Source organism: Hesperophylax consimilis, chromosome 6 (assembly GCF_061612785.1).
Source record: "Hesperophylax consimilis isolate HC1 chromosome 6, BYU_Hcon_1.0, whole genome shotgun sequence".
Classification (NCBI taxonomy): domain Eukaryota; kingdom Metazoa; phylum Arthropoda; class Insecta; order Trichoptera; family Limnephilidae; genus Hesperophylax; species Hesperophylax consimilis.
The window spans coordinates 31,225,184-31,240,539 of record NC_142841.1 but is presented as its reverse complement, the minus strand read 5'-3'; the positions used below and the strand labels follow the sequence as shown (position 1 = coordinate 31,240,539).

General features: G+C 30.3%; 1 protein-coding gene across 2 annotated transcripts in view; it reads right to left on the bottom strand.

Moving 5' to 3' along the window:
• Positions 1 to 64: 64 nt before the first annotated feature.
• pHCl-1 (pH-sensitive chloride channel 1) overlaps positions 65 to 15,356 on the bottom strand; it is a 319,881-nt gene continuing 304,589 nt past the window's right edge. The window contains exons 14-16 of one of the 2 annotated variants that reach the window (XM_089632549.1): positions 11,833 to 11,901; positions 10,791 to 10,901; positions 65 to 8,442 (exon numbers count right to left, since the gene is read on the bottom strand). In XM_089632549.1, the coding sequence (XP_089488675.1) occupies positions 8,296 to 8,442; positions 10,791 to 10,901; positions 11,833 to 11,901 (327 nt within the window). In that variant the 3' untranslated portion in view covers positions 65 to 8,295. The remainder of the gene's footprint in view (positions 8,443 to 10,790; positions 10,902 to 11,832; positions 11,902 to 15,356) is intronic. The other variant, XM_089632548.1, reaches the window with a different exon arrangement.

The following is a 15,356-nucleotide window of genomic DNA, read 5'->3' as shown; positions in this document are numbered from 1 at the left end:
CGAAGACCAAATCTTACTTTTGTCCTTTCTAAATCTTTGGGAGTAGGATTCAAATGAAACACACTTGGACGTTTGACGACTTTGTGATTTATTTCAATGGAAATGAAATTCATAAATATTGATGATATAATATACATTATAATTATATTTACAGAGGCATTAAAGTGTCAAAAAAATATGGCCGTCAAATACGTTGTGACTTGTAAAGCACAACCCAACAACGCGCAACGGTTCGTGAATAATTAACAGCTTATGTGGCAGCCATAATCATATTTTATCAAAGTGACATTATTAGTTTACACTCATTGTGGGATGTTTCATCCCTCCATTTTCTTACAATATCGTGACTTTGTTGTACAAATAACATTTTATTTATCTTAATTGTTTGTGTTCATTAATTTATTGACACGACGATTCCAAATGATCTTCAAGATATAGTTTTCAATTAAGGCAGTGTTAATCAAATAATGTAAAGTTAGCTTCTCTCGTGTCCAAACATTTCACTAGATTGTCTATTTTAGACAGGGCTGCTTATAAGCAGATTAATTTAATGAAAACTATATAATACAAGTTCCTTGCAAAAGAATGCAAGTTAAAATTGATCATAGATCTAATACAAATTGTTGTGTACAAAGTTATTGCAATTTGAAAATCGTTCAGAGAAATATAGCGCCTTTCTCCTTTGTTAAGATATCTTAAAGAGTATTTGGTGCATATAAAATGAGTATAAGTTATTATCCATTGAAAAGGAAGTACTATCTTATATTTATATAAAAAGAATGAAGATTTTATCTAGGTTCATGAATCTTATTTCGCATTAAATGAGTTTCCGTTATTAATAAATTAAATAATGTAGTGCACCACAGAGTTAAATGTATGTATGTTGTAGGTATTATAAAACTTAAGCTACAGTTTCTATGAAATAAGATTGATTGGGTAACAACTAAGAAAACACATTGTTAAATAATGACTGAGGCGAATAATGACTATTACGTACTACACCAGTAGTTTCTAAATGTCAGGAGATGATGAAGTGGATATTCTATAGAAGCTTCTCCCTTATATTTACTAATATCACTCAGTATTCTCAGCTGTGCTGCAATTCATATAAATTATTCATCTACGGGTTGCTTCTTCGCAATTAAAGACTTGAATCTTATTCAGTGAAATCCGAAATCTCTTCAGATTATCTGTTCATTAGGGACCTATATTTTTCAGTATCTTGCAAATCTAAAAAAATCTTATAAATGTTGACATTTACAGCTCAAAAATATCTATAAGAAACATCCACGTGAAAAAATCAAATTCATTCAGATTTCATTGGGTGGGAGAATTTTTAAATTTCATCGTGAAAAGTGTGTAAATTGTCAGATTTCGATTCACCTAAAAATTCAGGAGCCTAGTGATCTTGTACTCAAAGATTCTACGCCCTTAATTGCTAATATACAAATTACAGCTAGGATGTTTGGTTACATTATTTTATACTTTACGTTTCTAACCCGCTTACCGAACCAAGGCTGTGAATTTACAATTAAATTTAAACTTACAATAATACATACTTTTAATTGAGGACTAGATTTTACACTCTTTATGAAACTAGTTAGAAGTGTAAATCATACATTAAAACAATACCACTATCTACGATCGGTCAGTTGTCAATATTTTCCATTTATTTCCAATTAGATTCAATCATGATTACCACTCATATATCTTCAAAAAACTCTTGCTCGAAAATTGCTCCTCTAGAAGTGTATGAAAAATAATTGACAAGTTCCTGGTCGTGAAATGTTTCATCGATACATAATTATTTGCTAACATTTGATCGTTAATCAAATAATTTAGCAAAGTTTCAAATTTGTAATCGGTATAACATTACATTTATATAAATTACATTCCTGTGAATCGGTTGTATAGTTCCATTGTATTGATTTTATTTTCTATAGTATCGCTGCGACTTTGATTTTAATTTATTTTCTTAAATATTTCTCCAACGAGAAACATCTGTCGTTTAAGATCGCTGTCCATATAATTATAAATAATTAGTGTTGTCCGTGGAACATGGGAACTTTAAAATTAAGCGATTTTGTTTTTACCAAACATAATAATATGACAAATTAATATTGAAATACATAATGGTTTATTTTGTTTCCTCTTTGTAAAGGAATGAAAAACATCTAAAAAATACTATTTCGGTTTCGCAGCAATTTATTCTCTTTTAAAGACAAATAATTAAGTTTAAAAATATGAAATAAATGTACTACCAGAGGATCAGTATTACATTAAATAACATTGTTTCTTATTAGCTTCTTGTTTACCCCGGAAGCGATTATGATTATAACCCCATCTTACCCTAAATGAATGAATAATTTTAAATTACCCATGATACATTGTAAATATTTATTTCTTTGGTTCGGGTTCAATAACAATTTACATCAGTTTTGATATTTTGGAGACCTTTAACAGGTTACAGAAATGTATCTATTTTTGTCAGAATTAATTTATCAATTTTTTCTCATGGTTGTAAATATTTTATTCTTTCTGGAATCTTGGAATCTTGCGTGCGTAGTTTTCATGTAAAATAATTTTAGTAAACAGAATAGGTACCTACTTTGCCTAGCGAGAATTTCATAAAATGTTTTTTATACAATAGATTTAACATTTGAAACAATCAAATTTATTTTGCTGCAGGTTTATGCACTTTTTTATATGAGATATTATATTTATATATTAATGTAACATGCACAATAAAATACATCAGAGAGGCAGCAATTTAGACAACATGTAAATATACTTTAGGGTTTACTTTATTGTAAAGCAAATGATATGTCAGTATTATCAAGTTTACATAACTTTTATCACTAAGGAATTGGCTAACCATGTGACGAGAGATGTGCCAGAAATTTATGGAACTTTTGGGATGACTATATTAAACACTTCGATCATGTTTAATTTATAAATCAAAAGTAGGTAGTGATGCAACGATTATTGGGTAGTTATGCATCGCAATTTTCGGTTTTCTGTAAGTTTTCAATATATTATCCAAAACAATGTCTAACATCATTTTAGATTAAAAAAGTTCGAATTCATCATAGAGACGTAACTACAGTACATACATTATATAATATATCTCAGTTTGGACCCTTTATTGGGTAACCAACACCTTCTGTCATAGGTGACCAAGTAATTGGCTACATTTGGTGACTACATAACAGTGGGGCCCGGTTTTACGTGGTGAGGTTTCTCTCGGTCTCAGCGGCGGATTCGTCAGCCCACTTACTGCGTGGCCGACCCATCGCCTTGTACTGCAGTGGTAGGTATGGATTAATATGTCCGTCAATCGTGGACCCACAAACCTACCCCTCATACACTTTCCTTCCCGGATCTTTCTCTACTTCCTTTCCTTAAAGAGACCTTCCACACAGCATCCCCAACGACGACATAGGTCCCTAGGAAAACTATTTTCCTCAGGGCCTCCTGAGTAGAGCTTATGTAAAAAAAATTACATTGTTAATGTTGCAGAACCTTATTTGTAAAAAGCTGATTCAGACGGAATATTTTAAAATTAAAACGAAAGATAAGGGAATTTTATGATTTCGTGATGGAGTTACAGCAACATATAAATTTTTCGTATTTTTCATTGGATTTTAAGCATTTTACTTACAATTTTGTTTGATATAGGTAAAACGGGTAAAACAAATAATTTTATTTCTTTTTCAAAATTGTAAATTATCGGTTCATTAAAAGTCATATTAATAATCGTTGCATCACTTTTCTAAACCTTTTCAACGTACTTGCAATGGTGATAAAGTAGAAAAAGCTATTAGTTACTCGATTTTATTTAAAAGATTTCTGCGATTAAATCGCCATCGAGTAGGGTTTGTAAAATTTGGCTTGAAAGGTTTAAGAAAGTTAATATATTTTTTAATAAATTCGTGTTACAAGTTATAAACAATAGAGCAATATTTTGGTAATATATTTAATTAGAATTTCATGAAGTCAGCATGGTATAATCCAATTTAATGGTCAAATTGTATTTCGTTACTTATTTGCTAGAATCAAATAAATATTGGTCCGAGGCTTTGCAAAGCAATGAAGGCAATTTATTTCAAGTTATGTAATTTTAGGTAGGTACGTATATATATACTTATTATGGGTTTTGCACAAATCATTTCAAGCGAGGATTTAAAAACAAAATATATATGAGGCGGTGATTCGAAGACGGTCCATTAAAAAGAAAACACGATGAATCTTAATAATTATTTAAAATAATAATATTTATGTATATTTCAATAGAAGGTATTATGCTTAAAACGGGATGGGCATTATGGTTTGATGTTAATTTTATTAGCTAATTATATTTTGATTAACATCAGCAGAAAAAGCAAAACTCACAAATTTTTTTGTTTTCGTTTTATGCTTTTTATAATATCTGATCACAGGGGCATAACTACAAAAGCTGGTGTTTTGAGTTAAGCTTGGTTTCGTTTTTGCCATAATCATATTTATTAGTGACACAAAGCTTTATCTCGTACATACCAGCCGTTTAAAAGATAATGTTGGGCATACAGGCGGGCATATGAGCTTTCCTATCTTTATTTGCATTTATCTCAAAACCATGTTTTTGTAGATAGCCCTGTGATCCTAAACCCCCGCATTAAACTATTGAAATACATGGCACATGCCTTTATTTTTGAAAAATTATTTGTACATTTAAAAAACCATAGCTCATCTTAAAAATGTCGTAGAGAGCTGGATATAGTAGCGCTGACCTTCAAATTCCAGACACAAAAAGTTCTACAAGTTTCATAATGCTGGAGCTAACCTTTCGAGAGTTTTTGACTCTTAAATGAACTGCTTATCTGCTTTATGATACTTTAATAAGGAGATCTATTATAATGTTTTTTTTTGTTTAATGTCTCATTTTGGAATCACCGCTTCACGAAGATGTTATTGCCACAGTGGCTGATCAAATCAAATAAGTCGGATAGGTTGTAGTTAGTACTTGTGGTGTGTTTTAAATTTTACTAAGGATTTGTATTTGTAACATAAGCACTCCTCTGAAGGCGCTTGAATAATTGGTTAACTTAGGTATAACATATTATATTATTAATTAAAAGAAAGTGTTGTATAAGCATCAGGTCATAATAGGTACAGAACCACATTTCAAATGTAATCTGTATAATATCCCTGAAACATGCTCACATTTTGAGCATGTTTCGAAATATAATTCTGATACAAAAATGACTTATACTCTTAAGTCCTCCCTAACATAATAATTTATATACAATAAATCAAGGGAATAAAATAAAATATATAAATAACAATAATAAGATAAAGGCAACTAAAAATCGTTCCTCTGGAACAGGGGTGTCCATTTTCGTAATCGGAGATTGGCTTTCAAATTATTAGGAGTCAAGCAATTGACTATGTACTCACTACAGCTTGACACATTTAACTTTGCAGGCGGCCAAAGGTGAATCTTTGTAATTTAACGAACGAATGAACTTTATTTAAAATTTGTGTTTTCCAAAACTGCCCACTTTTCAAGAGTAATTTTCTTCAACGCCCCCCCTCCCTTACTAAAAAGCAGTGACGTGCATTGATCTATGACCAATTGTGTAGTTTTTCAAGTTCGGGTATGAATTATTGTGCAAAATTTGAACATGGCCATTTTAATATCCTACTAAAAAGAGTAAATTTGTGACATAGAAACATTCTAATACAAAAATTTCCGATTTTTTTTTTATGATTTTCAAACTTTGTGGACTGCATGCAACTGTTAAAAAGTATCACTGGAGGAGTGCGAGGAGCGGAATTTTTTTTTCATAGTCAAAATATCTTTAAAATTTGTTGTGTCCACGTTTTTTGTCCCGTTTCATTGATAACAATAAACGGAGTATATTTAATTCCATTCATTTCAACTTTTCAGGATATCAACTACTGGCATGTTCCTACGTTTTGCTTTTATTGATCAGTTACTTCTAAATGGATTTAAAACCCTTCAAACAACCTTAAAATTGCCTTATTTGAACGCCTTCAACAGACGTTTAGTTTAAAATTAGACGATGTATTTAAAAAAAAAAAAACAAAACGTACAGACGTAGCTTATTTTCTTCTAATACAGAAAATAGGAGAATACATAACCTCAATTTTGACGATTATATTTAGGTATAATCAGCCGGAGGTGTAGTTATCCTTTTTGCGCATGCGCGGTTTCATGTATTTTATAGTGATTTTTTCAATAAGCCTCTCCCGATTGAGCGGTCGATTGGTTTGGGCACCCCTGTTTTTTTTAGTTTTATTATACAAGAAAAATTTATTTTGAAAATTGTAATGGCGAACTGGTTAGCCTCATTATATCGAACTTATCAGATGCAATGAAGTCTATTCCCATACAAACTCTGATAAATCAATTAAACATAGAATATAAATAATAACACTTCTAATCAAAGTGTATAAAATCTAGGGTTTGACTTATTATTTATGTGATTTCTAGCAATGATGTCGGGTGGAATGCTTTAACAATACGCATTCTCATCCAAGTTGAAACTAATTTTAACGGTTAATTTTGTTCAAACATTTTCAAATTAACAAAACACAAGTGTAATGTAGGTATATTTTTTAAAATAATTTCATCAATAGTTTTGGGACATGGTTTATAATGCACAGAGTACCAAAAAATAATCAAACACCCTTAGTTTTATTATTATCATTTATACACATTCGAATAAGATGTTTTTCGAATCTTTCAAAAATGTTTTTCATCAAATCTTTTTCAATAATAGTTTTACCTCAAATATGTTAAATTCTTTACCTTTCTTTAAATTCGATTATGTTTCAATCTGTACTTTTCCTGAAATACGTGTCAATCTTTACTTTTCTTTAAATTCCATTATGTTTCAATCTGTACTTTTCCTGAAATATGTGTCAATCGGATATCTTATTTCAAAGTGTAAACAAATTTATTATTTTAATATGAAATATAAAATCAATGAATTTAATATTTTCGCGAACAAACCTCAAAACGAGTCCGAGGAAGAGAAATATGAGTTTTGGCTCTGGGTCCAATACAAATTAAATAAACCAGAGAAAATACTTTCAGTATCACCCTCGCTCAAATGTGAAAAGTTGCTAGAAATGGGAAATGGCTTTAGATGTATAGTAACTCGGTCTGAATAGTCATTATCCATCCATTCCGGCATTATGCCTAATAACACCTCCCTTTCGGAGGTGTTATAGACCCACTGGCTTCGAGCAATGGGGTTACATAATTTATTTTTTGTCAAATAAAACTTATAAATATTTTAGACAATGACTAGGTAGCATGCTTGCTTACAACCAGGTTAGAAATTCTATTCTAGCCAAAGCTCGCTTATTTCATCCACTTTTACGTTTTCCATATACGTTTCTACTGGTATTAACTATGAAATTCGAGTTAATTTATGCACAAAAATAAAAATAAATAAAAAACGAAAGATAATAATATCAATACTAGATTAGGTAATAGTATTTATGCTCACGACTCATGGGATCGAAAGCTAGGGTTGGTGTTACAATTCATGTATTACACAATGGACATTATTTGAAATAATTTTTATTCAAACTAGAGAAACCATTATTTTAATAAATTGGTCGTCTTAAATTTCACTTCGTATCGTTCAACGCCATTTCTGATTATACCCAAGTTTATAAATTAAAGGTACTAAGCCTAGCTAGGGGTGGGAAATGATCTAGTCGAACGTAAGTACGAGTATTATACAAAAATCTCAATAATTGAATGTCTGCACAGTATCTTCATGGTGTTTTCATCCCAAGATCAAGGCGAGACAAGATTGTTACTTAATCATTTATGCCGACGTTAATTTATTTCACATTATCTTCTAAGGGAAGTTATTTCAAGTGTGAGGAGTGAGTAATAATTGTTCAATGATTATCTTTATCCTAAAATTAAGTCTTACGTCTATTTAACAATATATTTTACAAACAAATGTCCAAACAATTGCATTGAGCTTTTGCAATAATCATCAAAGCCAAAACTGATCTTAAAACACGAATATTCAAAGTATTGCTTGAGAAAATTTCACGCATATGTTAAAAATCTACAATATAGTAAACCATCATTTGAAAACTTTGTCATCGTATCTTCGGAAAAGCACTCAATTATTGATACGAATGGATTGATTATATTTATTGTACAAGCCTCAATGTACAGCCGTGTACAAAATCAAAGTTATTCGATATAAAACCTAGGTAGTTTTTTTAAATTTTTTTTTTTATTTGTTGGGCTTGATGGTATTAAGAAAAACCTTTATAGTGAATAAAAAAGAATATTAAGAATACAAAGTATGCCGTGGGAAAGGTAATGCGGGCGATGACGTCGATAGTCTTGGCCACTCTGATGGGATGCGGAGGTTCTTTCTTGCGAACTTGCACAAAACATGTCTGCAATCCAACATTAATTTATCTACATTTATGTCATTACATTCGCTTATGAACTTAAGCAAGCCAACAGACGAAACAATGATAATACTTTGCATAATAGATTACTTATATTTGAAGCGATTATTAGAGATTTCCTACTTAGTAATGAATACCTACTTGGTATAAACTAACTAATTACAAGTTTACAATAAAAGTGCAACGGAAAAAAAAGCTTTATTAAAATTAAAAGTAAAGTAGGTACAATAAATAAATTATGTATTTGTGTTCTTTTGATCAAAGAAGATGGCTAAAGATAATTATTTGATTTTTGTAATACATAATGGGTAATGGGTGAAATGTAATTCGATTCCAATTTGTACGCTTATTATCATAACAGTTTCGTGTTAAGCCAGTGGTGCATTGTCCAGTTAGTGCGGAATTTTATTACATACAGTGCAGTAGAATATTTCCAATCTATATGTTGATTGACAAACTGATTTTAAATCGTAATTTTCTATTTTTGTAGTGTGAAAACCCTATTTATAAAGTTATCGAATGAAAGATTCTCAATTAAGAAAGGAAAACTAATAGCGTTTTATTAAATATTTGAAAATGTTCAGATGCTAAGTGCTTGTAATATAACATAAAACACTTGACAGTTGTATTGACTGAACATTTGATTAAAAACATAAAGTTATTATCTGATATAATAAATATAATGTATTTTCTACTCTATAAATATGTAGTGCACGTCATTGTTTCTGCCTGTTTAGGTAGTTGTTAAAAAAATCCACACATTTGATATAAAGTATATAACGTGTCCTTCAGTAAGTATGAAGGATGAAGGATGAAGGACGGACAACATCCGGAAGTGTTAAGATCCCGACAATTTGCTGGTAAGCTTGATCTAGACAAATGTTAAGTGCAAAGAAGGGCATAGTTGAGTTTGATATGAATAATACTGTCCGGCGGTGCTTGGGATTTTAACATTTGAGACTTTAATCCCGAGTACCGGCGGATGACCTTTTAGAGTTGGTGGTAGAAAAAGAAAATTAAGAAGACAAAGTATGCCGTGGGGAAGGTAATGCGAGCGATCACGTCGATAGTCTTGGCCACTCTGATGGGGTGCGGAGGCTCTTTCTTGCGAACTTGCACAAAACATGTCTGCAATTTACAACACGCTGTTTTAAAATCAAATTAAATACATTGCATAATAGATAACTTAAAGATAAAGCAATCACTTACATAACACCTACAGCTGCTGCTGACTTATTACAATACGATGGAGGTGATACTAAATTTAAATAGCAGAATGCAAACACTTTTTGATTGCGTTATACTTGAAAGTGTAACGTCGTAAAAATAACAACATTCTTGACTTTTCTGTGTCTGTGGTTTTCATGTCACTTCGTGGGACTTTTATAAATTTCTGTGTCAACTGTTATTGGTGACAAACTGTGCTCTGTGCAGAATCCAATTATCAAACAAGTGAAGGAGATAACAGTGCTAAAAGGTGTTTGGTCGTATTATACATTTTTATTTTAGCCAGAAAGAAGATGAATCGTTTGAACCAACAAAACAAAACTTCATTAGCTATTTCACAAGGGCTTGTGCACTGGTGGGAAAATAATCATTGAAACCTCTATATTTAAGGCAAATACACAACCACCCGGTGACCAACTAGGGACAAGGGCGCTAAAATCATCCAAAATAAATCATTTACATTTTGAAAATCATGACTAATGAAAATTTTCAGAATTTTAAAAAATTTATAATAAGTTTTCAGTCTTATATTAATAATTACAGAGCAAAACCATCACATATTAAATGAACCACAAACACGAAAACAATATTTAAAGCAAGCGATGTGAAATTTGTTAATGTTGTTTCATCTCTGACTACTCTTAAAAAATGACTAAAAAACTGTTAGATTGTAAATATAGCACAATAAATTGATCACGAACATGAGAAATGAAAAGGATTATGTCTTCAACACAATGGGATGAGAGATATACGCGGACACATTGAATTTAATCAAGTATACATTTAATTTGAAAACAAAATATTCATTCTGTAAATATTTATTGTTGAACATCCATCCTATTCATTTCCAACAGTTCACTGATACATGGCGATTAGTTACCCTTCCGACAAACTTCAATGGAAATAGCAAAATAGATTTCAACAAAAGTTTTGCACGTAAAGTGTCTTTTTTCTTTTCTTTTCTTGTTGGCAAAAATCCTGTTATTTTTCCTTGTTCCGGAGGTTTATCGCAAGCGTAAGTAATCACCCCTTTTATTTTCAACAATGTAGCCTTTGATTTATGCATACAAGTAGTAATAACGAATAACGAATTCAGCGTGGTTTACCTCAGTGGCACAGCCATTGTTGGCGGAGTGCGTACAAGGATTCGGTCCCCCTGCGCAATTGGTACAGGCAACTATCTCGTTTGGACCCACAGAATCTCTTTTCTTCTCCCCCTGAAAGATAAACACATAACACGTTCAATCAATCAATCGATAAAAGTCATCTTATCCAATTAAGCCAATTTTATCCCAATGAACATTTGATTTGAAGATGGCGAAATGGAAAATAAGTTAAATTTAGCAAAGATTCTCTGAAAATGGAGGGTATGGTCTCATTCAGAAGGGATCAATGTATACGGCGCTGATGCATCTACGACGTGATTTTGAATCTAAGCTATCTTTCTTATGAAAGCACCTCTATAAAGTTTACATTTAGAGAACCCAGACGATTCTTTCGATTTTATCATAGATTTTACAAGTAAAATAATGGAGCGTTAAATTGATTAAAATGAATTATTTCAATACAATCTGATCATACTAAATTTGAATAGTACTCGTAATTGTAATCGTTGGCCATGTTATCGGTCCATTTCCAAATTTTAGCCTCCAGAGAAAAAAGTTTGCAGTAAATACATTGTCAAAAACTGCTCCATAACATCGTCAAGAGTTGTATAGTAGTAATTATTAGTAGCTAGCCGTATGCACACACTTGTCAGATTCCATACAAAATCAGAAGGGCAAAAAAAGCGTCGCGTTAAAAGACCCCTTGTCTGAATGAAGCTTACATGGGACACACATTATTTATGCAGGAGTTGATCAATCTAAAAATATGAAGGACATAGAATGACAAGTACAACAGAAGAGAAAGAATACAACAGTGACAAAGGAAAATATAAAGTACGTAGTAATTAAGAGAATTTGTTTTGATAAATAATTGACCATTATTTATGATTGTTCGTACTTACAGGCTATCCATTTCCAAGCGGCAAGAAAATAAAGTGTGAAGTTAGTATGTAACTTCTGTCAGATATTAAAAGGTTAGCAATGAAGGTTCTATAGATGACTGGAGGTGATTCGTAGATTGAATGGGGCCAAACCGACTTACTGATTTACTGGTTCCGGGTTCAGAACTTTTGTCACGTGGCTGTACCTTCATTATGGTTTCCACTGATTCCTAGAGAAAATTCATTAGTGAATTTTTAACAATTTTAAACGGTGAAAACTTTTAACTAAAAATAATTCTTAGCAATCTGTCATATCTAAAAATATTCTCCTTAATTCCGGTGCGTTTTTAAACGTTAATTGTTGAGATAGGTTCAAAAAAATAATATTATAATGGTAAGAATTTTTAAAAGTTTATCGATTCTTTCATAATTATCCACATTTCACATGACTTTTAACAATGTGGTAGCCTTTCGTTTCCAAACTAGCGTTTCATTTCAATCACTCGATGTAAGTTCAAAAAAAAAATCTTCATTAAAAAATCTCGAAATAGTTATGAATATCTTACAGAAAATATCTAATTGAAAATCTCACTATATTATATTTTGTTTATAAATTCTAATTTTCTTAAGAAACATCCAGCTGCGTTTATCAAATGATTTCGGAAACACAGTACCTATATATTAAATACGTCGATATTTATTTTACCACATAAAATCTCAAGATTTTGTCTGTTGCTTTTTTGTGGGTATTATTAAAATATTTAAATTATTAAAAAAGGAAACAAATGAATTTAACCGGAGTGAAGTAACGTGCTCTTTTGAAAATTGATAATTTCGACATCATCATAAGACGTGCTTATATGCGACATATTTATAGTAAACAAAATGATTTTTAACGATATCGTAATTTCTGTTTTCTAAGAAAATATAATAAAATAAATTACAAGTTGTTCACAAGTCCCGCGTGTACCTGAGTGTAATAATGGTTTAGTAGAGAAATTTTGAATAAAAAGAACTTGTTTATAATTTGATGTAAAGTGGTTCAATTAATGTACCCATAGGCTGTGATGTTGATCACAACGTAAGCCACTTTTAATGTAATTAAAAAACATAATATCAGCGATCTACGCGTCATTTTTAAATGGTTCAATAAGTCACAAAACTAATCGTTTTATATCTGCAATGGGGTGATCTATAACAGCGTATTTTAAGTATTATCTCAGCAAAATATATTTTTTTAAATGAACTAAAATCATCAAAAATAATGCATGTATCAAAGGTTGTTCAATTATAGCAATGATAAAATAAGCTATGAAAAATAATTATAATAGATAATATACATGCTTTAATTAATTTTTTGATATTGCTGTGGTAAGCATTCGTAGCAATATCATTGAAGTATATAAAAAAGCTAATACTAAACTGTTGTTTAAAACGAGTAATTCTAAGATATCAAAATATTAAAAATTATTACTAAAACATGCATAAATATTCAATTAAGAAATAGCAATGTAATGTTTTAAATGTTTTATTATTTTTCAATATTAATATACCATCAAAAGTATATTTGAAGGATTTTTTTAACAAAAACATAAGCCCAAATATATTTTATTAAATAAGGTATTTTCTCATAAAATACAAAATAATACACTTACAATTAACAGTTGTAAACTATACTAAATGACATGTTTTTTTTAAATATCTACGTATTTTAGATTTTTAAACATTTTATTTCTTATTTCCATGATTGGCATAATCTTTTAAAAGCTCAGGTGTTTGTCGAGAATGGGAAAGCGTAATAAATGGCAATATAATGTGTTGTGAAGAACGAAAAATGGTTGGTAGGTAATGTGTGTTGTAAAAATGTTAAATTAATTTAATAATTTTATTTTTAAGACAAGTATTTCTTTTCACCCAATGAAGGAGCACATATATAATTGCATCGTATGTGAAATTGATTAATGCATCAATGCTAGCCGAGGAACTGCGAGTGCAATCATTTGTTAGATTAAATATTCATAGAACTTTGATTATCGTAGGCAGGCATCTAGTTTTACCGTACCGGTTTTAATTACACAAGCACGGGAATTAAAACCAGTAGGTACAGAAAAAAATGTAAGATAATTTTCAAAGAGAAGTCTTACACACTCGTACGCCATGCAATATATTGTATTTAATTTATTTATTAATAACCGCAAATAAACTTATAACTCGCTTCATGGTCCTAGTTACAGAATAATTGGCAATAAAGGCACTAATCATGAAAGTGAATGTAGTAAAAAAGCGGAAAAAGTTCACATTATTTAAATTAATCAAAATAAGGTGTAGAAATAATGAAAGCATCGTTTTAGAGGAGGCATGTTCCCTAGAGTGAAAATGAATTATTAAAAAAAAAACAATTTATAACCCCAAAAATTCCTTACAAGGAAAATAATGGTTCATTGCGTTTAAATAATTGAATTGATTAATTATATTGGAATATTTTTTAATAACCTTGAATGTTATACTCATCAATCTAATATAGCATTAAAGAAGAATACTAACAAATCTAAACGAAATATGAAACAGAAAAATAAAAAGACACATAAAAATAATGAGGTTACGTCTAATGTGGGAATCGAACCCGATTATGAAATATAAAATATGAGATCAACAAAAATGAAATATGAGATCAACAAAATGAAATATGCGATCAACAAAATGAAATATGAGATCAACAAATTGAAATATCATATCAAAAAAATGATATATGAGATCAACAAAATGAAATATGCGATCAACAAAATGAAATATGAGATCAACAAATTGAAATATCATATCAAAAAAATGAAATATGAGATCAACAAAATGAAATTTGAGATCAACAAAAGGAAGTATGAGATCAACAAAATGAAATATGAAATCAACATAATGAAGTCATAAAGCATAATGATCAACAAAATGAAATGTAAGATGATGGGTTATATTCCCAGTTGAGACCGTTACCTTTATATTTTTCTGTGTCTAGTTCTGTTTCATGTTTCGTTTAGATTTATTATTATTATCTTCTTCTTCAATGATGTTGGGTCTATTTTTTGGTTTCCGCAATAAGAGTTATAAAATCATTTCGATATATTTTCCTCCAATGCAAAAAGTTTACGGCTAAAAATACCTCGTATGTTTAATTTAATGACACTACAGATCAATGGACTTCCTTATCCTTGAAAATTCTGAATCAAAACGAATTTCATTCATTTTATTGTGTTTTTATAATTTGAATAATATCATTGTTAAATTTTTATATCATTCTCTAAGAACTTTCAAAGGAAGTGTTGGTTTATTGTCTGGCATTTTTAGTCATAGTCGTAAAAAGTACCAACTTAGATATAAGATGAACCAATTTAAGTTTGCAGACTAAGTCTGAAATCACAGTAGTTGAGGGAAAAAAATCAAGATGACCACAGAACACTTTTCTCAATTCTGATTCTCATATTACGTGGCATAGACAGAATGAACTTGATTTCTGGATTTTTTTCCTCAGATAATGACATCTTCATTCCCTTGATGGTATTTTAATAAAATAACAAAGGTACTATAAATCCATCATTCCCATTTGTTGACTACCAAATCAGAAAATTTAAAAAAAATATATTTTAATTTTATTTTGAACGCTCTCCGTTAAATACCGTTCCTGTGTCCGTTTCAT